Source organism: Podarcis melisellensis (genome assembly GCF_964234715.1).
Source record: "Podarcis melisellensis genome assembly, chromosome: 1".
Classification (NCBI taxonomy): domain Eukaryota; kingdom Metazoa; phylum Chordata; class Lepidosauria; order Squamata; family Lacertidae; genus Podarcis; species Podarcis melisellensis.
This window is the reverse complement of record NC_138528.1, coordinates 58,320,139-58,343,944: the sequence shown is the minus strand read 5'-3', so window position 1 is coordinate 58,343,944 and position 23,806 is coordinate 58,320,139. Positions and strand designations below refer to the sequence as shown.

Below are 23,806 nucleotides of genomic sequence, written 5' to 3'. Positions count from 1 at the left end.
TCGTGGGAATTCTACAAGAACAGACTGCAGATATGAGCAAACAACTTGTGACCTTGAATCTGAAATTGTGCAACTCTGCTGATGACAAAAAGTTGGAAAATAACCCGGCAGCCGAAACAGAAGAGACAGTTCTGGAAATAGGGGGAAAGGACGAAGAAGAAGGAGAGGACGTTCAGATGGAAAGTACCAACCAAAAGCCTGCAGCTTCAGAAAATAAAGGACTTGATGAACAGGACCAGTGTACCGTAAATTTGCAAAAGGAGAGAAGGACAAAGGAAGAAGCCCCTGGAACATTTGAAATACCGGAATATAAAAGAATAAACAAACATGATTGGGACTTCTTCCTCAAGTTTGAGTATGGGAGACTGGCAGACCCTTGGCGGCAATTTCTATGGACTGACTCGGTGGAAGGAAAGAACAAGTATGACTGGGACCCTTTCTTTAAGTTTGAGCATGGGAGACTGGCAGATCCTTGGCAGCAAATGCTATTGACTTTGGCGGAAGGAAAGAAGAGGGAGCTTGGGACACAACTCCTTCGAGAATTGAAGGCCAACAAGCAACAAAATAGACGGGGAAAGACTAACTGGGGCTTGAGAGCCTCGGATGTGAGAAATCCGGGCTGAAACTGATTTTTTAGAATAGTAATGTGGAAAGGGACAGAAACTGGGCCAGGGAGGGAGGGGGAGAGTAGAATAGTAAGAATTTTTGATTTATGATTTTTTAATTTGGATATGTTTTGTTTAATATAAAAAGGGAGGATTCGTGTGAGAGAAGATAGGTCGACCTTAGAGAAAGGAGTTAATGTGTAAAAACTTATAAGTAAATTTGAGTCTAACAAGAGATGTTAAATATAAAGAACAGAGGATAACAATATAATAGAGAGAAGAGGAAATAACTTGCTGAATTAACTATTGAAATTGGAATGTGGGAAGGAGAGATGTGGGGAAGTCAAGGAAAGAGGGTAATGAAAATTATATATGTATTGTTTTGTGTTTGGTGTTTGTGTGTGTGTGTTTGTCTATAAAAAATTTGAAAACTCAATAAAAATTTATAAAAAAAAAAAAAGAGATCCCCAACTATCAAGAGAACCATTTTTAATTGATGAAATCTTGACTGGTTATCAGGCCACCAGTGTAAGAGTATTTTTACTCTTGTGTGGGTTAAAAAAAATAAAAATCATTACCTAATCTGACCTGTAGCTGAACTCTTCCTCAGTAACTTCTCATTATAACTTATTTCATAATGAACGAAGAAAACTCCACTACTAACTCCCACAATATAACCCGTGTCCAGCAGTAAACTTTTTTTTAAACTCCTAATTATTGTGTAAGTTATCATGGGAACAATGATGTCATCATTTATAAACCAATAGCCAAACTATGATTATTGCATGGAATAAAATCACTATAGGCCTAATTACTAATGGGATTTTGGCTATTATATAAGAAAAAAATGAATTTAAAATGCCAGAAAGGAAAACCTAAGAGTTTTTCACCATGTACAGGCTTAAACTTACTCAAATTTTATTACAGTGGTAAGAAATACTAGCCTGACACATTTGAAATTAATGGTCCTTATTTGTTTCAGTGAATGGGTCCATTTTGCTTTTCTGTTAGATCAGATTTAAATAAGAAAAATCATTTATAGTTACTTAAACTAATTTGGATCTCAATGATAACAGATGTCTAGAAAGCAAAATGAGGCTTTCCTAGTTTGATATTAAAATATTGTTAGCTAAAGGTCACACAAGATCTCAGTGAAGTTCTGAAAGGCAGAGGTTTTGTTTTTTGTTTTTACTTTGGCAATATAGGAATTAAGATATATTACCAGATTGTTTAGCCACTCACAATTATTTTTTAAAACCCTACCTCTTGGGAGCATTATTATTTAAAATTTGTGGTAACAGGTGCTTTACCATTTTTGTTCCACTAATTTTCAAAAGACCCCTGCAGAATGGATCATGTTTCCAATTTTCTAGATGGATAAGAGGCAAAGAGCTCATCGCTCTGCTCCAACCAGGTGCTTAATGCTAATTTTATAATGAAGCTATTCATTTTTCTTATTGCAAAAGTTGTTTTTCCAATTCCTTTAAAATTATTTAATATTACAGTTCTGTTCTTTTCAAAGTTATCTTTTTGTTGCTGACTTCTATGCCTTGGAGAACTTGTTCTACTTATGCTGGCTAGATACCCTTGTAGGAGGTAACTGCATAGTAATGCTTTACAATGTTGCTCAGCATAAGCAACAGCAACAAAAAAAGGCTGGCATATAGAATTGTATCTGTGGACACATGAACAAAACCACTTTGCATGCAAGGACAAGTGTGATCAGTGAGAAATGATTGCCAGGGCTCCCATACCTTTGACAGGAAATTTTAACAGAAATATACTGGGCTGAGCATTCTCAAGAAAACAGCAGTAAAAGGGATAATGTGTGGAATTTAAAGTACCGGTAATTCATTCTGCCATAGCCTTAGAGAGTTTGGTAAAGTTTCCTTCTGGGAAACCACCACAATTTAATGCCCACTAAGGGTGACATGTGTGAAACTGAAATACATTGTTGCTAAAATTAAATTAATGGAAAAGTTACAAACTGACATGACCTTCAGTAATAAATCAGCAGCAAACTTCTCCAGTTACACACACATAAATGACATCCAGGGTGTGTTTAGAGAGCACATCTTCCCCTGAAGAACCCTCCCAGAGCTACCATTTCCAACACCCCTAAACCAACCAGTTCTCAGGGGTCTTCGGGGGAAGTCATGTGCTTGAAATGCATGGTGCAGACTTGCTCAGAAACAACGATCTTTAATGAGCACATAACTCGTCTCTATTCACTCCCATTTAGTATACAGTTGCTCCTCTAGCAGCGCAATCCTATGCATGCTTGCTCAGAGTAGTAAGTCCTAGAGTGTTCAGTGGGGCTTACTTACTCCCAAGAAAGCGCTCCTAGAACTGCAATCCCAGACACATGCACAAAGGGGTAAGTCCCAAAGAACACAGTGGGATTTACTACTGCAGACATGTTTGGAACTGCTGTTAATGCGTGCCATCGCTGTGGCAATGATATCTACCCTATTGAATTAAGTCGGTCGGCGGATGAGTGGGTGGGTACCCGCATTATAGGATGGAGGAGATACTTATACGGAGGTTAACACCCCCCGTTGAATTCGCCACTGACTGGCTGGGGGTATACAGCTGTGCGGGACTACAGCTTTCTGCCTTTGGTCACACGACGAGAGTTCCTCTGAGCATGAACAGAAAGCACCTCCCAGCACCGCCCGCCTGGAAGCATCTGGGAAGTTGCACCCGCTTTTTAACGCAGGCCTGAGCTCCGGAGCTCCTCTCTTTGAATCGCAGAATAGAACGGTAGAGTTGGAAGGGACCGCGAGGGTCATCTTGTGTCCAACCCCCTGCAATGCAGGGCTCTTTATTTGCCCAACGTGGGGCTTGAACCCGCAACCTTGAGATTAAGAGCCACATGCTCTATCGACCGAAGATTCGTCGGATCAGGGAAGCTCCCGCGGGTCTGGCCCTTTAGCCCCGCTCTCAGCAAGACCAGAATCGCACGGGAGTTCGACGGCCGCGCAGAAGAGGCCGCTGCGAAACGGGCGAACCGCGCGAACTCCCCCTTCTCCCCCCCCGGCAGAGGAAGCCCCGCCCCGCTCCTGACTATTGGGCGCCACAGCCGGAGCGGCACTGAGGCGACAGCCCACCCTGTGGGGAAAGCGGCTCCTCCCCCCGCGCGGCGCGGACGGAGCGCCCCGGGCTCCGCGCCAGAGTCCCGCCCCCTCGGCTCGCCCGGCTGCCTCCGCCTCCTCCAGCTTCGGGAGCCGCTTCCGCTCGCCATGGAGGAGGCAGGCAACCCCGAAAGAGAGCCTCTGCTGGCGGCGGCTCCCGGCGGCCCCCGAGGGCTGGGGCGCCTCTACTCGGGCGGGGACAGCGCCGCCTCGGGCGACGGAGGAGACGGCGGCGGCTCCGAGGCCTCCCGGTCTCCCCCGGGCGGGAACGGTGAGCCCAGGGGGGCGTCGACGTCGGTGGGGAATCGACTGCTGGATCCTGAAGCCAGGGACGCGGGAAGGGCAGGGCTGGTGGGGAAGAGCGAGTCCACTGCAGGGCTCGAGTTCTGACCCTGGAGGTGCCCGGGCTTGAGCCAACCTCGAAGTTGCATCCTGTGATGCCCAAGAGCCCTCCCTTCATCCTCACCTGCAGGGGGCTGATTGGAGGGGGGTGGGGGGGGTGAGGCGCCTGCAGCACAAGCCTCCGCATGCGCGCTCTCTCTCTCTCTCTCTCTCTCTCTCTCTCTCTCTCTCTCTCTCTCTCTCTCTCATTTTTATTCAATTTTCTGTTTTACCATTTTAAATACTCATTTAAACATCCTTAAAATACCAGTGACTTTCCTTCTTCTCTTTCCATGGCTCATTTTGTATATCATAAATCCCTGCATCTTTTACAAAAACTAAACCATTCATCATTCCATTATTACATCCATCTCTGCATGCTTTCTCTCAATAGGGTTTCCTCTCCCCGGTAAGTAGGTGTGGGATCGCGTAGCTTTCACAACAGAGGAGTTTGTTCCTGCTCAGGGAGCCCTTGCACTGAAAATGGGCGCCCTTGGTCAGTAAGGCCTGCATGCCCCTGAACATGTGCAGACAGGAGGACTCAAGGTCCGCTACCAGCACCTCAGAGAACTTCGTGAGGCATTTTCAGAGCAGCAAATGCAACTTTCTCAGGATTAGAAATTAATCGCTGTTACAGGCTTTTGCCCCACCATTTGCTGTGCTGTAACCTTAGCCTCCTGTTTACGACGGTCTCTGCTGGGTAGGTGTGGCAGCATTCCTTCTGTTTTACTTCTTTGCCTGCTTAAATATTGTTGGGTAAGCTGGAGTTGCAAGAAAGAGCAGAGAGAGAGAGAAAAAATTACATTTACAGCATGTAGGACAATACCTATAGAGCCTGTACTTTAGATGGTACAATGAAACATCAACATTGGAATGCATACTTCTTGTGCCTTGTGTCAACTTCTGTGATGGAAGTGGTACAACAGATCTGCTAATTGACTGTCTGCATTTCTGGATTACAAAGCTATTTACTAATCCATCCATATTAAATCGTACAAACAATTCCATGGCCTGGAATGTTGCAGGTCCAGTGCCATATCCCCAGGGATACCCTCCCAATAAATACAGAACAGGAACTCCACAGTTCATGTAACAGTAGGAAAGCAATCAATTTTCATAGAACATGTTTACATATTGTTTCAGCAAGGATTCCATGCACTCCCATCAGTCATTTGCACTTGCAATAGCTAAGTCTAGCTCAGACTTTTGTGCCTTTTCCCTGAATTATTTGAACTCTATAAAGTACTGTAGATGCACAGTGCTATGGTAAATGTCAGCGTAGTGACATTTACATCCAAGTTTTTAACTGAGACGATTCATCTGTGTTGGGGATTAGTCATTCAGTTCCACATCTTGAGAAGTCACTCTCCCTATAATCTCTAGGGCACACCCAAGTTCCACCCACAATAACATTTGGAAATCATTTGTTCATACTTTCCTGGACAACGTGAATACTTGGCTTAAGAGAAGGGCACAACATTTTTAGAACAGGGGGGCTGCGTTTGAAGCATCTAAGAACATACAGAGAGCCCTTGCTGGATCATGCCAAAGGTCCATCTAGTCTAGCATCAGTGGCCAACCAAATGTCTACAGGAAATCTGCTAGAAGGGCATGAGTGCAGCAGCACTCTCCCTATTTGCATCCCCAGTGACTAGTATTCAGAGGCATACAGGGTTCGAAATTAGCAGGGTGTCAGGTGCATTTTGCACCTAAAGATTCTCCATTTACGAGCACCTCCAAAAGCCTGGGTGCCATTTTTTGCACCTGGCTGACACTCAAGGATTACTGAAATATACGTTCTTTGAAGCTTCGTAGTATATGTTAAGGATAGACAATATGTTAAGGAGTTTAACAATAAAGAGTAGAGTGTTTTGAAAACAGAAGTATGGTACCAATATTTTTTATTGTAAACACCAAATTAAACATGTTTTAACAATTTATGTTAAAAATGTAGTATTAACAATGTGTTACTTATGTCAATTGCATATTATCAAAGTAATAAATAAAAAGTGTTGCCAACTCCCCCCCCCCATGACTAGACATTCTGTTTGGCACCCACAACTCAGGTCCCAGGAGTCATTTGGCTCCTAGCTTTTCTAACCCAGTTTCTAACACTGGAGGCATACCACCTTTGACACTGAAGGTATATCACTGTGTTCAGTTCAGATGCACCATTCCTTCTAATGTGGAACTTTGTGTGGTGGTGGGAATAGTTCTGCAAGTTTGCAGCAGAAGTTTGTTTGCACAAGACTGATTGACTGATGGCCATAGTCTATCCCCCAATTTCCTCTTTTTCCATCTTCAGGGCAATTTTGCACTTTAAAACGTTTCCTTTAAAAAATATTAATTGAATAGATTAACTTGCAAATGGTGCTTTTTAAAATATCGGACAGCCTGTTCAAAGCAGCATAGGGACAAGACCCATCATGGCAGCATTGGCATTTGTTTCCTGGTATATACAGCTGTCACTTCAGTTGCAAAACTGGAAGGAAGGGAAGCTCACTGGGTATCTGAGCTGGGCAGCCTGCTGTGAGCTTTTCAGTATGTTCCAAAATTTTATCTCCTGCAGACAAGGAGCTAGAACATGGGAAGTCAATGCGCCTTGCAGATGTGAATCACAACTTCCATTATCCCTAACCATTGAGGATGCAATTTGCAGTCCAAAACATCTGAAGGGTACCATGTTGGCTATGTCTGGGATGGAGGTTCCTTCTCCTGAGCTATTCCAGCTTTAGAAGGGCAATGCATACACTTGTCTCTTGAGTGCTTCTGTTGTATTCCCTGGTGTCTACTTTTAGGATTTGGACCCCAGTCCACCACGAACTTCTTCACAAGCTTCATTACAATGGATGGGAGTGATGCAAGAGCACAGCTGTTCTCTTAACATGCATGTTTGCTTCTAGAGCTTCTTATCCCATAGAGCCTGATATGTGATCTTGCTTGTTGGCTCACTGCCTATTTTGGGTGCAACTTTGTATCCAAAAGTCTCAGACTTGCTTGTTACAGGAATGGTTTGTTGCTGCTTTCCTGTAATTGGTTTCACCATGCTGATTTGTCAGTACTCCCTCTGCTAATTTACTTGCCTGCATGCCCTTGGTGGAGGAGAGTGAAAGTAAGGACAGCACCAAATGAGGGGTAATCTGCTGCAACCCTCTATTTACAATTGCTGCTGTTTCCTTGAGTTAAACCCTTTCATCTTAAACAAGAGGGAAGCGGTAAACAATGTGAAAATTACCTCATGTATGAGGCAGTTTTGAAGAGAATCAAGAGTGTCTTAGGTTGCAAGCCTGAGAAGACATATTAGGGAGGAAGCTCTGAGGAGCACAGTGAGAATTACTTCAGAGCAAATATGCAGAGCATTGCGCTGCACGTGAAATTTCTCATTGGACATGCTTTAGCATGTAGATGTGATCGCAGCTGGAAATCAGAAAGGAAATAGGTGGGAGCCAGAACATTCTTGTCGCATCCTGTTAACCAGGAAACTGTCCAAAATGACTGAAATCATGATCAAAAGGGTAATTGTGAATAGCCCCTCATATTCCTTCCGGACCACTCAATTAACATTAGTTTTTGAAGGTTCAGCCACACAAAAAAACCTGAAGATTAGCCAGTACATTGGTACCTCGGGTTAAGTACTTAATTCGTTCCGGAGGTCCGTACTTAACCTGAAACTGTTCTTAACCTGAAGCACCACTTTAGCTAATGGGGCCTCCTGCTGCTGCTGCGCCGCCGGAGTACAATTTCTGTTCTCATCCTGAAGCAAAGTTCTTAACCTGAAGCACTATTTCTGGGTTTGCGGAGTCTGTAACCTGAAGCGTATGTAACCTGAAGCGTATGTAACCTGAGGTACCACTGTAATTCAAAAGTACCTTTTTTCTTGATGCCAAAGTTCCTGAAATATGACTAGATAGGATTCTGGCTCTTTAGAAAAAGAGGACTTTTTGGGCACATTAGCAATAAACTCTGGACCATTTCTAAAGGAAACTAACGAAGCAGTATGGTGTCCTGCCATTAAAGCAATGTCACCCACCCATTAGGATGATGTTACCAAATTGTCAGGTGGCCATGATTTCAGAAAATTGGTCTCATGTGCCATATTGGAACCCCTGATGGACCATGATTTGCCCAAAGGCTGAAGGTTTTCCATCTCTGCTTTAAGGGGAACATTACAGATTTCTCCTCAATTGATTTTTGTTTCTTTGTTTTAGCACAAATTTGGCACTGGTGGCATCTTCAGTCTTCCTTCCTAATATATGCAAGCTCAGCACAGCAGAGATAGGTATAAGGCTAACACATGAATGTTCACGTTATTACTGTTGTTATATTGGTTTAGATAACCTAAAATCCAGTGCTTGGATTAATTCACAGAGCCTTGTCTTAATCCTGATGGTCAGTCAGTAGAAGGGCTCTCAGCTTCCTTTCCTCCTTCCTTCTCCTATTGTATTCACAGAAAAGATGCTTGAGATGTGATGACACATAGTCTGACATCCTCAGCAGCCAAAAGGCTAAATTAAGCAATACCAAGACTTTGTGTGGGATCTTCATGATTAATGAAACTATCTATTAGCTTTGTTGGGGTCACAGAAATGACTGTTGTATCTTTGCAGTTGCCGATGACCAAAATCCCTACTTGAACCAAGCAGTAGTGTTCATTGAAGATGCAATTCAGGTAAATGTCTCATCTGCCAGGCTATGGCCAAAGTGGAGATAACTGATTAGTGCCCAGCAAAATAAACTATTGCATAGGACTTGAGTATTCTGTTTTCCTGGTGATCTGCCAGTTTATGGCACACAGTTAAATTAATGTTAGGCTCAGCAGTCTGGTCTTACCAGCTGTGCAGTAAGAGACTGCCCTAAATAATTTTAGGGAAGCTTGATTTCTGCATATTTCTGTTTTCATCTCTTTGGACAACCGGGATTGCATAATTATTGCTCATGACACTTGTAAGAGCCATTCCGTGTTGGGAAATCAGCTTGTTTAAAGGTTAGTGGATGTTGCCTTGAATAGCGCATGCCTGTATAAATTGATATGGCTTGACTTTGACTAACAGAGCAAATGGGATGCCTGAGTGATCAATCTTGCCTTTCATCTCTCTAGTATCGTTCCATAAATCACCGTGTGGATTCTTACTCCTTGTGGCTTTATCGGCGGTATTACTCAGAAGTTTGCCAATGGTGAGAAACTGGGCTCTTTTCTCTTGCTTATCTCTGATGCTTAGAGCCTCTGTCATTCTCTGACTCCACAAATCCTTGGTTCCTCTGTCAATCCAAGGCATTTTTGTATTTTCCTAACTATCCCTCTTGGGATTTCCTATCTGGCTGCCGCAAGTCAGCAGCTACGTTGGCCACTTTCATTTTGCAGCAATAACCATGAAGCCTCTCTCCAGCACTCCCAAGTTGGTAGGCTGGAGAAAGAGACCTTTTGCTAAACAATGTGACATTGCTACAAATATTGCTGGTCATCACAGATATAAAATCACCCCTGTCCAACCAAATGCCTGTGGAAAACTCACAAACAGAATGTGAGTGCAGCAGCACTCCACAGCTGCTGTTCCCCACCAACCTTTAGTCAGAGGCCTTATTAGAGTATTTCAGGCACAATTTAAATCTTTATTTAAAATGATGTTTATAAGATGAAACAGACTATGCACTTTTGCCTGCTCTTGTGATAGCATAACACCCCACTGGATGAAAGCAGAGGTATGGGAAACCAGAAATGGTTGAATAGCACAATCCTATGCATGTCTACTCAGAAATACAACCCATTGCGTTCAAGAGAACTTACTCCTGGGAAAGTACACATAGGATTTCAACCCATGAGTTGAATTCAACATAATGTTAAGCAGAATGTGCTCCTCCTCTGTGCCCCCCTGCATCTGTTCTGGGGGATCCCCCAACCCTTCAGAGTAGCTTTGGGGATAGCGTGGGGAGGAGGGGGCAATCCCTTTGTGGTGGTGTTAATCCTGTTTAAGTGAATACCACCTACATTTCTTATTTCTTCCTTTTTCTTTTTTTTGGTTATTTATATTTTTTTTGGAAGTTATTTCAATTAAAAGAAATAAAGTAAAACAGAAAAAAGAAGGGAAAGTAAGGAGGGAAATAACAACAAAGACACATATGAAAAGAATAGATAGATAGACAGATATACAAAAATGAATATATTATATTTCCATACATTCTTATATAAATTGGTATTGTGTATTAAGTATTAAGTATCCTTAATACTTACAGTATGTAAATGTTAATAGCCTACTACATTTTGCATAAAGTCCTTCCAAATATTATCATATTTATCCAACCAAAGTCTGTATCCGTAAGCATTCTGTTCACAGGTTGCGAGTGTTGTCATATTGTCAATTCATTTTTAAAAAGAAATCGTTAAGAAAAATTCCCAGGATTACAAAAATAAATGCAGATACCCTCTACCCTGTTATAAGTTGTGATACATTCCACGTTATTAATCATCCTTTATTCCTGCCCTTCTTCCCAAAGTACCCCAGAGTGGCAAACAACAAAACAAATTTACTTGTTTAGAAACAAGCCAAATATCCTCACAATTAATCATTTGAAAGCTGCCAGAATGTATTTTTCAGCCACCAAATGCGTGAGCGAACAGGAATGTTTTAAAATCCTGCCTAAACATTAATAACATAGGCCAATGACACCCCCCTCAAGGGCGTTTCATAGGTCATGGGTTGCTACTGAAAAGAACCTGCCATAGTTCAGCACCAGTTCCCGACTTTGGTCAACCTTCATCTCCTAAGCTAGGAAAATGTCACATTTCCAGATCCTCACTATCACAAGCTTAGTTGCAAATGGCAAGAATGCCAAAACGTGTTGGTGATAATTTAAATCCTCATGGCTTGAAAGTGAGGAATATCACTGAAATACGTGTGGTATCTATAGCAAGTGTTGGAAATCTTTGGCCCTCCAGATGTTGCTGAACTACAACTTCCATCAAATGTTGCCATTGGCAGCACTTGCTGGTGCTGATGGGAATTGTGGTTCAGCAACATTTGGAGGGCCAGAGATTCCCCACGCCTGATCTGCAGTGTTCGCTATTGCAAAAAAGGGCTTGGTTTTATCAGCCACGTTTTTAAAGGCCTCTCTGTGAGCACTGCAGCATTAACAATGGCACTACCATTAGGTCATTGTCTTGTTGAGTTGTATATTTGATAAAGGGAACCCACACTGGGGTGAAGGTGTCCTCCTTTGATTGTCTCTGTGCTAGTTTAAGTTTGTTGGTTAACTTTACTAGTAGGGTGGTTGCCTATCCCCCCCCAACCCCCCCCCAAGATAAAAATCAATATGGCTAATAAGACCCAACACTCGCCACCTCTAACACATGTAAACAAACCATGCTGCAATCAACCAAACACAACCAACCAAGCTTTGGAACATCCCCCTCCCAATCTCTCGCAATGCCAATAAAAATGAACCCATATATAAATAAAACACCTACTCAGGTGATGCTGTCCCAAAAACCCTACACAAACACTATGCAATAGAATAAAAGTTCATTATCCCACCCTCTCCCTCCCTCTCTCCCCTCTTTTCCCCACCGCACAGTGTCTCATGCCTAATGTAAATGAACTGTGAAAAAGATTCTAAAGTAGAGCCACTATATGTACTTTCCCCTGTTCGTTTGTTTGGTAACAGAAAAAAACCTCAAATAAAAACTAATTTTTTAAAAAATGGTTTTACTGTTAATAGTCAACGTATCAGCTATTCACACTTGTAGATACAGTGGCTTCATCATGTATCAGTCCACACAAAACTTTCACCCTCTTCCAAGGGCAAGCTATCCTTACCAACCTAAGATATGCATTCGCCTAACAGCATAACATGTGAACCAAGCAATTGCAGGTATAACTGGCAGCAATGGCTGGAAAAGAATGGTGCTGCAGCTGGCTGAATTTTTTTCCTCTCGTCATTCGTGTGCCCCTCTGGTCCTTGTTTAGAGAACAGTTAGCACTACTTGGATGTGGAGCAAAAGCCTGTCTGAGCTGATCCTGTGAGCTGAAACCATTTTTATTTGTTTTTGGACTTCTGAACTAAAAGCATGTCACTGAATGTACTAGCTGATGCCTGAATGGCTTGGCCGGCTTTCGGTCCAAAGAGATTGGAATGAAGGGCTTGATGTCTTTCTGCTGTACTATCACTTTGCAGGGAGGTAACTATCACACATCATCATGCTATAAAAAGGCTTTCAGTTGTCCAGTTAGGCTCAATCCCATATATTATGCGTTTTGACTGCTCCTGATATTAAGCGATTGTATGGCTGTATATTCTTTTTGGCCAAGTAGCTTTTAGGAGGATATGTTTTTCATTCAGTAATCACATTGATCTTCCTTTGCTCTTAAAGGATTTTGATTGCCACCATTACACTAATCCTGGCTCTTGCTTTCATCGAAACGCCTTCTTCATTTACTGTCACGTCGGACATACGCTACCGCTTGGAACCCTGGGAGCCTCCTTGTGGCTTGACGGAGAGCATTGAACTGCTTTGCTTCCTTGTCTTTATAGCAGATGTCTCTGTAAAGGTGAGCGATGACACATTTAATGCCACTTGGAAAATCTCCAGGTTCATGAGGTGCATTTGAACTGCCCACACTTCCCTATGTGGAATATATGGAATAACCAATGAATTCCAACATGATTCTGGGCTCTATGCTTCAGAAATGGGAAAATTAGGAAATGGTTCTTTTGAAAAGCCTCCTCATCGGTGAAGGCTTCATTTTCACGATGACTGGTCCAGCCGTTTTTAGAAAGAGTATATCAAAATTAGTTACACTTTAGTTTTGTAAATCTTTCTGCGAAAGAAAATGCTACAATGATCTAACGACTGTTTAAACATGTATTGTATTCCTTCATCAGAGTTACTTAATAGGATGGGAAGAGTTTCGGAAAACCAAGTGGTTGATGGCCTATATCCTGGTGCTAGTAGTCTCCCTTGCAGACTGGACTGTTTCACTGAGCTCTTCCTGTGGTGAGGTAAGGATTATATGTGTGTATGTCACTGAGGTAGGGGCTACAGAGAAGGAGGGTCAGATTGAGCAAGTAGCACTTTGCAGTTGAGCAAGCAACAAAAACATTTTCACTTTTGCAAAGCTTTTGAGTTTGTAATCTGAGAGCATCCTCTGCTTATATACTTACAACTTGGAGCAAGCACAGCTCAAAGTCCCACTCTGCTGTGAAGTTGTTGTCATTGGCCTTTTTATCCTGTCCTCCTCCTAACCTCCTCCTCCACCATGTTATCCTCATGACAACCCTGTGAGGTAGGTTAGGCCCAGAGTCACCCAGTGCACTTCTATCTAAGTGGGAACTTGAATCTGGGTCTCCCTCATTTCATTTTAACACTCTAGCCTTCATACTATATTGGCATCTCAGCTGAAAGTTCAAATCTCCATTCAGTCCTGAAGCACACTGGGTAACTTTGTAATGTTTAACTTTTAAATTTTATTATATTTAAAATATCTCTATACTACTTTTCATTGACAGGATGCTGGAGCAGTTCACAATATATAAACATAGTACAACAAAATGCCCATAATAGCAACACAATGTCATTCAAACCACTGTAAACAATAATACATTGTAACCAAGCTGTGAATTACTAGCCGGTAAACCCCACAAGGAGTGGCCATAGCTCAGAGTTTCTGCTTTGCATGCAGTAGATTCCAGGTTGGAACAAGGCATCACTAATATGCGGTTGACACCCAGTTATATAACAGCTGAGCCAGGTATGAGTGTTTGAAGTTTGCTTTCTTTGGAAAGTATGTTCATTTCAGTGGTGTTTCTACTTGCTGCATTTTTAAAAATGATTTTGGAAACATCCCTTCTGGTACCTGTACTTTCTTCCTGGAACGTATGCTGACTAGAAAGAACTCCCACACCGGAAATGAAGATAACCAAATGTTAACATTATGTAAAGGTATGAGGAACTAAAGAGGAAGAGTTTTGTGCTTTGCTCCATCTGCAGAATTTTGTGCCAAGGTTATTATTTCAACGACTGCAAAAGATATAAACTTTGCATCTGATGAGCTGATCGCTTGGAGAAGGCCTGAGGTCCTTCTCTCATTGGCTAGCTGTGTGAGGGTTCAGTATGCCACTGTCAATATCAGTGAAAACAGGTGCAGCTGAAGCAAACCATCTTTTCCTTCCTTTGTCGAACTTCAAAGCATTCTGAAGAATTCTCAGGTTAACCTGTTCTAGCAACAACAGCAACAAAGAGTTTTCTAGTGGCATTGAGCTAACGTATGAAGTCTTAAGTTGGAAAGTGTCTAATTATTTATTGAAAACATTTTAATGCCACAATTCAGCCACAATTCAGTAGAACTTCCAGGGTAGTTTACATAAAACCCCCCCAAAACAAGATACTCCAAAACCAATTCCCCTCTCTGCAGCAATCTGTTAAAAAAAGGAAATACATTAAAACACCTGAAAGAACACAAAAGTTTTCTGCATGGCCCTTAAATGATAGCATTGTTGCCGCCTGTTGTATATCTCTGATGGGGGAATTCCACAAGGAACACAATCACTGAGATGGCCCCAAAACGAGCATTCACCTTGGTTAATCGTTAATGTTTTCCCCGCCCCCAGTTAATTTGTTCAAACCTTGTTTTTCTTTCTTGTCATCCGTTTATACACTGGTAGTCATTACATCATGTGGGTGATCAAATGTTGCCTGTTTGTCTCGTTACCAGCCTTCCAGTTTGAAAAATAAAGAAATTATTCCCTTTTGTGCTTGCATTATATTTTGCAAAACTAAATTTTACTGTTCAGCTTGAGCAGCCCATGTGGACATTGCATTAAAAAGCAAATTCATTCTCTGGTTTGGATGCTGGCTTTTTTGTCATTAACAAGTGCAAAATTTATCCCCTTCAATCTTAAGAGTCTGAGAATACGGCGAATCCTCCGTCCTTTCTTCCTCCTTCAGAACTCTTCAATGATGAAAAAGACACTAAAATGCATCAAGAGGACATTGCCAGAAATTACAAGGTAATAAGGAGTAATAGAGCAACTATATTCCAGCCTGCAGATAAGAAATCAATAAATACTGTAGGCTTTACTTCCCCATAGTGGCCCAGTTTGCACACCACAGTTGTTTACCATGACATCTCAATCTGGGATGTTTTGCTCCTGCCCGTAGTGTGTGGATAAAACAACCCACATTTCATGTCCGATTTGTTTTTGGAATGATTATGGTTTGTATGAGCAAAACAAACCATGGTCCCCACTTCAGACATAACACTAAGCCAGGGACCATGTTTGTGTCTTCTATGAACTAGTGGGAAGTGAGAAAATAACCCAGAGCATTGTGTTCATGGTAAACCTGGCTTGGGGAGCCTGTGGCCCTCCAGATGTTGTTTTACACCTCTCATCATTCTTGGCCATAGGCAATGCAACATCTGGAAGGCAGTAAACTGTTAATTATGATTTACCATAAAGTATGACTTGGGTCACCACACTACCATAACTAAGGGTAGAAATTGGGAAATGCCTGAAGGAATGACTGGTTGGGAATCAGTTGGAAGTGGGGAGAAGCCAGGAAAACCATCTTGATGATAATCTTCTGGCACAACATTTGCAAGTTGAGGGTGAATTTTGGGGTCTTTGGAGTATAGTAGAAACTTGTTGAGAGGGATCTATCAAGGAAAAGTTCTACATTACCATAGGAAGATGTACAAAAGTACTATGTTCTTATCCTCATTCTTCCCAGGTTTTGACTAAATTTGCTATAACTTAAATGCCTCAGCCAAAGAAATTATTTCCTGAATAGAGGGCAACTACTTCTTCTTCTTCTTCTTCTTCTTCTTCTTCTTCTTCTTCTTCTTCTTCTTCTTCTTCTTCTTCTTCTTCTTCTTCTCCTCCTCCTCCTCCTCCTCCTCCTCCTCCTCCTCCTCCTCCTCAAAAATGCTGTATTCTGGTTTATTTGAATGTGGTAGTCTGACATCTCTCCATTTGCATCCTTCTTATATTTTAATGAAAGAACTAATTTTGGCATTTGCGCTTTCTCCCTAATAGTGTGATGCTGCTATTAGCTGTTCACCTGTTTCTCTTTACCATGTTTGGCATGCTGCTGTTTGCTCGAACGAAGGTAACTAACGCGAACGATTCATGTAGGGTTTGGTTGTCTTGAAAGCATTGTCAGAAATGTTGGCAAATGTAATAAGTTTTTTTGGGAAAAAGTATTGCCCCTTTCCGAAATGTCTGCTATCTTTTCTGTGTTTCAGACATAGTGTTATGATAGGTCTGGATTATCTCTCTCCTTTATCAGAAGGAAATAAAGCTTGTGTGTACACACTTTGCTTTCCCAGAGGATCTTTGTAAAAGTTGGATCCAGCAGAATTAGCCTGAAACGCGGATAGAGCTGAAAAAAGTGGGAAAGAGTATCACTTCTCCAGCTTCCCCTTTTCAGTTCCCTCCCTCAGCTCTTTGCACTTTCCAAGGGAGAAAGTGGTAATCCCCCTTGCCATATCATATAGGAGAAATTACATATATGAAACGCTCCAGCATGATAGCTTTCCCCACAAACTGTTCCCTCTAAGAAAAACTGAGGTGATAGTTACCACATGCAAACCACCACAAACTCCAAAATAAATGCCTGTGTAGAAGACGGATGTCTTCATTTCACTGTGTCTTTCTTGAATCTTTGCACTCTGAACTTTGCTGTGCTTTCCCCCTTGTGCATTTAAATACAGAAGTCTTATTCCTGTGGGTATATGTGTGTGTATGTGCGAACACACACAAGCCCGTGTATATAGTACCAATATATATTTGGTACCAATTCTCTTCCAGCATATTCACTTAGAAGCTGACTGCTTGTAAGGAACAAATCTCTGTAACACAGCTCCAGATCTCAAGCAGAAGTGGATACTTAACCATTTTGCTGCTTGAATATTTTCTACTCTAGGTGCCCCCCCCCAGCTGCCTTCCTTCCCTCAGGTTTTTAAAAATGTGTTTGCTTTCTAAATATAACATTGGAAAAAATAAAAGTCCATTGGTTTTCTTAGGTTATAGTTTGCAAATCTGCCAGTTTATGATAATGATACAAAAATGATAAAATGTTGAATAATTATATAGATATTAAAATGCAATATTATATCAAGAATATTCTTTCTTTTTTTTGAGATTCTAGCTTAATTCTAGTCATCTTAGTATTCATACACCAGTTCAGACAAGACCACTTTGGGAAGATGCTCATATATGATGTTGTTATGTGCAAGTAGAGTAGAAAAAGTGCCACCTGAGACTAGTTGTATGTCTTGTGGAAATTTAACGAATATCATGTTTTACATTATATTTTTCTGAAGTACTCACCTGTCTGTCTGAAGCCAGAAGTAACTGGATTGATTGTAACATTGTGTTGTGTGGCCCCGATCTTCCACAGTCCTATTCTGCCTGATAAAGTGTGTGTGTGTGTGTGTGTGTGTGTGTGTGTGTGTGCGGCATCATGCACTTGGGTCAGACAGTGCGATCCCAGGACTTGTGCATGCTTCTTAAATGGCTGTGGCAGACTCTTGGCATTGCTTTGCTAATGGCTTGGCTCTCTGACTAGGATGCCCAGCAGGACAAGGAATGGCAAGGATATTTTCACAACTTGCCAGATTCATTAACTTCCCTGCTGGTACTGCTGACAACTGCAAATAATCCAGATGGTAAGCATAACTTTCTAAATGTATTCTCTCTCCCCCCCCTTACTTTCTACTGTTAAGAGAATTAAGATTTGAGCAAATTCATGCTTTTCATTGTGGTGCAAACTTTGAGACATATGGCTAGGAGTATGAGTGCAAATTACTTCATTTTCACTGTGTCTCAGGCCTGATTTGACTACCACAGAAATACAGAAGACCCCCCTCCCCCCACTCTAGTTTTCCTTTAAACTTATTTACTTACGGATTGGAGTTCATAATGGGTTTTGACTTGTAGAGTAAGCTCTTATCTACCCCAGTATAAATTGAATTCTGATTGCCTTTTTCAGTTTGCCTCTCTTCCCCATGTTTCATGCCGACTAAGTGCTTCTTTTGTCTCTTCAAACACCTAGCATGTTTCTGATAGGTGTTCCTTGGTGTTTGCCTTGATTTTTTAAACACCGTTTGGAGAGAAGAAGAAGTTGGCTTTGTGACTGGCATAAGGGCTGGCCATTTAGTATTATGCAAATCTGGCTTCTAGCAAACCCCCCCTCATAAGTAGACGTTCACCCTGAGCTTTATCTGAAAAATAATTATATACATGTTTTAATGAGCGCACTTCTTCATTGGCCCAACAAAAGCGGTGTGTGTGCTTCTCTTTTTCAGCATTTTATATATTCATTATTACTTTCTAACCTTCTTTAAAATTGCTGTACAGTGATGATTCCTGCCTACTCTAAGAATCGAGCATATTCCATCTTCTTCATATTCTTCACTGTAATAGGTAAGCTGCTGCTTCATTTGAATAAGATCCCTATGCAAGTCATTCAGTGTGATCTTTGTTTTATTTGTCTCTATATAAGGGTGTTTCCAGAGTTCTGTGAGATTGGTATTCCTCATTCATGCATTTTCCCCTCAGCATCCACAGGACATCATTGGCATTAAAATATCCCACTCCCCATTTTTTTAAATAATTTTTTTATTAAAGATTTTCTTGTTTTACAGAAGTAAGTGTAATGTCTCTCATATTTTTTCCATGTAACATTTTTACAATTCTGTTTCATTTGTTGAGACATTAGGGGGAGGGAAAAAAAGAGAGAGAAGGGGTGGAGGGAGGGAAGATGGGTGGGCGTGGGGTCGGGTGGCGATGTTTCTGTTATGCTTAATGTATGTAGGGTTTGGTGTCAGCGTTTCTTGTGCTGTTCACTTGTGTTCCTTTGGTGGTGAGAGAGGTTGGGGTTGGCCTAGGGTGTGGTTGTTTGTTTGTGATTGGCTGTGGTGATCTTTGTTTTTGTGTGTGAGTGGGGTGTGTGTGTGTTTTGGATCAGGTTAGCCATATTGATTTGTATGCTGTTGGTGGGTTATTGTTATTGTCATTGTCTTGTTTCCCTCTCCCCATTTTAACTCAGAATTAAATTTTTTGACCAGTGGGGGAGAAATCTCTCTCTCTCTCTCTCTCTCTCTCTCTCTCTCTCTCTCTCTCACACACACACACACACACACACACACACACACACAACCAGCTTGCAAATTAAGCCTCTGTTTGAAAGCACCCTAACTATACGCCCCATCCTCCCCTGTATTCTACCGAAGTTGTGGCTTTCTCTGGGAAAATAAAATAACATTCAGGGACAGAAGAAATTACCTCCCATACGCTATTGACACTTAAAATACACCTGATTAAAATTCATTATACTTTCATACATCGTAAAGTTATCTAAGCCAGTCTTTAAAAAAACAAAGTACCTTCTTCCTTCCTTTCTTTGGAAAGAGTGCACTAGCACGAACAGGTTTTAAAATGTGGCATTCATACGTGTGGTAAAATGATTCTAGCAAATTCCCATTTTACCAGCTTACCTTGGGAATTCTGCTTATTTTTGCAGTTTTGATGCAAATTCCTAGAGCATTCATATGGGTCTCTTATCAGCTTAGTTGAACAAACACAGCACAGCTTCTATATATTTTAAAGTAAATTTTTTCCCCCTTTTCTTAAGGGAACTTATTTCTGATGAACTTGCTGACAGCAATAATATACAATCAGTTTCGTGGCTATCTTCTGGTGAGTAGAGCCTAAATGACATTGTTGAAATGATGAAACCTAGCACGGGCTACTGCGCAGGAAGTTCCTGCTGTTGGGGTATTTCAACAGCCTTCAGGAATCTGGGTTTTAGGGAGTCTTTGGTAGAAGATTTTGGCTATGGCATGGACGAATACAGCTGTGGCACAGTTGGCTCTCATGTGCTTGTGTTTTATGTGTGGCTGCTGCTTCAAGCACATGAGTGGGTGGTTAGGGTCTTTCCCATGTGATTGCCACCTTAGGAGGGAGATGGCAGAATGAGGAATATCTACACGATTCGCTCCCTTCCACATATACATGGTTGTGATTTTTATGTACACATTGCAGCTGTCTTGTGTGATGGAGGTAGAATCGTATTCTTTAACGTTTCATAAACCAAAATTGTGAGCAAACATTTCCCAAGGAGATGCTTATCTGGCCACCTCACCTGCAAGAGTGAGAAAATCAGTTCAGCCAATGAAGATGTTCTGAAGGCCAGGAGCTCATGATGGACTTTTTCCCAGTGACTTTTTGTCTTGGACCTGTGCCTTTGATTTGTGTTCTGCTCCATGTGACACTTTCAAAACAGAGAGACTCTTCTCTAGTTCTTCGTGTTTTTCATGCCTGTAACTTTCTCCTATGTGTTGGCGGATATATTTTTTCTTCCCATTTCAGAAATCGGTTCAATCCTCACTTTTCCGAAGGCGCTTAGGAATCCGGGCTGCTTTTGAAGTTCTTTGTTCTCTGAAGGAGACTACTCTCAATAAGAACATGTGAGTGAAAGGCGTCAAGCACACATAGGGTGGGTAGAGACAAGGAACAGAAGGTTAATGATTCCTTCTCACACATTGTAACTTTGTTTATGTAGCTTGTGTGTCCAGGCGGAGACTCTAGCTCAAGTTCTTCTTAGAGTAAAAATGGATCCTGACTGCAAGGAAGCAATCTTTAGGGTAGGAATCACCTTTTTAACTTAATGAGAAGTTGGATTTCATTCAAAAAATGTTCTTGAACAACAACATTGGTGTGTTAACTTCCAGTTTCTCTTGTATATGCAGAACCTTGAGTTGTGTCCCCCAGGAGGTCTGACCTCTGCTCAGTTTCAGTTACTCTTTGATGAACTGGACAAACACAAAGTTAAAGAGGTATGGACTTGGCTTTCATTTATGCCAGCTTTCCAGGTTCCCTCCAGGTGTGGTGACTGAGGCAGATAGGAGCTGTGGCCCAAAATATCTGCAGGGTACCAGCCTGGCAAATGCTGATTATACATTTGGGGTTGGTGTACAAGTTCACTGAGAGTCATGCTATGTGTTAGTCATGAAGGTTGCGTCTGAATCATGCATGTAACTTTTCTCCCTTTAGCTGGCTTAAAATGTAGAATTTCAGTATTCACATTTTCTAGCTTTGTTGAGTCTGAGAACTCTTGAAGGAGCTGCAGTTAATACTGAGTTGTTCTAATAAAGAATTGCTTGGATAAAGTTAATGTGAATAGTTGCAAATAGGGGTTTGTTTGGTTTGTTGGTGCATTTGCTTCTCTGCAGAACAGTAACCTTTCAATTTCTGTTTCCTCTTAGCTCTAATGATGTGTCTACTTGAGGGTAGGGCACTCCCATACCTCAGTAGGAGTGGGGCTGTACTTCAAGCCCCGCCTTTGATGGGGCATCACTGTGTCTGCCTCAATGGGCCCTTCAGGCAAGCAGCTGCTCACACATCTAAGCTCCGTGCAACTGGGACACCCAATGGCTCTACACTCTGCTTGTGTAGAGCCTCTGTGTGTGGGCTGCTCTTCCACAGAGGGTTCCCTTTTCAGACCTCTGTGCTCAATATGTGAAGGTTGAGGGCAGTTTAATGGCAAGGGCATAACACCAGCAATGGGAATAGATGTGTGGCCCCACAGGAGTGTTCTACATATGGCTCACAAATGCATAGGGCTTCTGTATATCCTAAATCTCAAAGCATATTTGGAAAATCGCTGCTCCCCTACCAATAAAAGAAAGCAAAGCTGAACATAATATATTATAGCTGGTCAGTGAGATATGAATCCCTGCTTTCTGAATAGGGTCTCACTGCTCCAAAAAGTGTGCAGAAAATACAAAGTGAAGATATCAGACAAAGATGCCCTATGCATATGAAAACTGTTCAGAATACACCTTTCCACCAGTTATATAAGGTTCCCAGAGAAGGACTTCTAAAGATTCCAATTAGTAGTAATGTTGAGCTGGCTTAATGTGGTAAGAGTGGTTTTTTGTTTACTGATTGGAACAAATATTCCATAACTGATGCAAGAGATTTGTACAGTCTATCATTTGAGCGAGATCATCTTCTACTAACTGTACCCCTTTGATTGATGATCGGTGCTGATAACTGGACCTTTGTTGCATTTTGGGGTGTTTTTTTTGACATTTTAAGCAAATAAATGATTAACTGGGCCAGCGGGTATTGTGTTGGGCCAGGGAATTAATCTTGTTGCACTCAGAGATTTCTGGGTGGGGACAGTTTCCCTGTCATCCTTTTCTTCTTGGTCTCTAAAGAGGGGCTGCATGCAGATGTGGAGCTGTCACAGTGCGGTTGCAGCAGGCCTTAGGGATACGTATCCTAAGTCAAAGAGATGCCTCTTCAAGGCCGTGTGTTATTGAAGAAACAGCAGGTCATGTTGACAAGACTTTCCTATCCTTTTCTTTCAGCGTCCTCCCAGGCCAGATTATCAGTCACCTTTTCTACAGAGAATCCAAATTGTCTTTGGTCACCGTTACTTTGGCTATTTAGGGAATGCAGTTGCTGTAGCAAACGTTTTGTCTGTGTGCGTAAGTATAACATGTGTCAAATAGTAGTGATTTTACATTAAGGCAAGTTTTAGCGGGGCAGTTTAGTAGCCCAGTTCTCTTGTCATTTTCTGTGATGCAATTGTTCTCGTAAGAAAAGCCCTGCTGAATCAGACCAAGACTCCAGGAAGCATCCAGAAGCCCTTTCCTGTTGTTTCTCCCCAGTAACTGATAATGTTGTGGTGGGGAACCAGTGGCCCTCCAGATGTTGCCACACTGCAACTTCCATCAGCCTTGACCATTGGCCATGCTGGCTGAGGTTGAGAGGAGTCCAACAGTATCTCTGTGTAAATTACAACAAAACAAAACAAATCAGATAGCTGCTGTTCTTGCTGTCCCTTGAAGCGCAGTGGCTTTTACAGCTAAAGATTTCTTGTCTTCCTATTGGGGGATGCCTGAATCTATTGCAGGGAGGGAATGAGAGATGCATGGATATACTGTTAGGTATGTCCTAACTGTTGAAGATTCTCAAAATATTTGACTGCTGCCATGGTCAGTGGGCGAGAATGCAGTCTTTATAACATAATTACAGTCTGGTCCTTTTTCTATCTTGCTTTATGTGCTAGGCATCAATTCTGAACAACTTTGCTCTGGACACTTCATAATGTTGTAGTTTAAAAGTTTGGTGCCAACTGACCAGTATCCGTTTCTCTTCCCCTTAAGGTGGTCATGGTACTAGATGCAGATAAGCAACCTGCTGCACGGGATGACTTTTTTTTAGGGGTAAGGCCACTTTCTCTGGATTTCTCTGTAAGAGTTGCTCTTCCAAATGCTCAATTCTTAATGTGCATCTCAATTCTAAATTTTCAAGGTTATAAACTGTGTCTTCATTTTCTACTACCTCCTGGAAATGTCATTGAAAATTCTAGCACTGGGATTAAAAAGATACATATCTTATCCAAGCAACATATTTGATGGCCTTCTGACTGTAGTTCTGATGGTGAGTATTGCTACGCAAGTTCCATTCTGTTTTGTTTTTTTACTGTAAAGATGACCACTGACCACAAATTGATGGCTGGAGGATAGGAAAAGAGAATGTACATGTGACTTCACCAGGCCGTGTGTGTGTGTTTTGAGTTTAAAAGTATGACTGTGTTGGTTATATTTCCTTCCTGGGTGAAAACTACTTTGTTGGATGCAGAGGAAAGAAAGAAAGAAAACTTTTAGGACTTTGCTT

At 41.7% G+C, this 23,806-nt stretch overlaps 1 protein-coding gene across 1 annotated transcript in view; it reads left to right on the top strand.

Moving 5' to 3' along the window:
• Nucleotides 1–3,847: 3,847 nt before the first annotated feature.
• Nucleotides 3,848–23,806, top strand: part of TPCN2 (two pore segment channel 2) — a gene marked incomplete at its 5' end in the record, with an annotated part of 28,452 nt that continues 8,493 nt past the window's right edge. Inside the window, 16 exons of the mRNA XM_081891522.1 lie at nucleotides 3,848–4,010; nucleotides 8,728–8,789; nucleotides 9,219–9,295; nucleotides 12,486–12,663; nucleotides 12,998–13,114; nucleotides 15,015–15,121; nucleotides 16,148–16,220; nucleotides 17,682–17,781; nucleotides 18,473–18,538; nucleotides 19,749–19,813; nucleotides 20,486–20,583; nucleotides 20,679–20,760; nucleotides 20,866–20,952; nucleotides 22,492–22,611; nucleotides 23,293–23,352; nucleotides 23,441–23,569. Of these exons, the coding sequence (XP_081747648.1) occupies nucleotides 3,848–4,010; nucleotides 8,728–8,789; nucleotides 9,219–9,295; nucleotides 12,486–12,663; nucleotides 12,998–13,114; nucleotides 15,015–15,121; nucleotides 16,148–16,220; nucleotides 17,682–17,781; nucleotides 18,473–18,538; nucleotides 19,749–19,813; nucleotides 20,486–20,583; nucleotides 20,679–20,760; nucleotides 20,866–20,952; nucleotides 22,492–22,611; nucleotides 23,293–23,352; nucleotides 23,441–23,569 (1,584 nt within the window). The remainder of the gene's footprint in view (nucleotides 4,011–8,727; nucleotides 8,790–9,218; nucleotides 9,296–12,485; nucleotides 12,664–12,997; nucleotides 13,115–15,014; nucleotides 15,122–16,147; nucleotides 16,221–17,681; nucleotides 17,782–18,472; nucleotides 18,539–19,748; nucleotides 19,814–20,485; nucleotides 20,584–20,678; nucleotides 20,761–20,865; nucleotides 20,953–22,491; nucleotides 22,612–23,292; nucleotides 23,353–23,440; nucleotides 23,570–23,806) is intronic.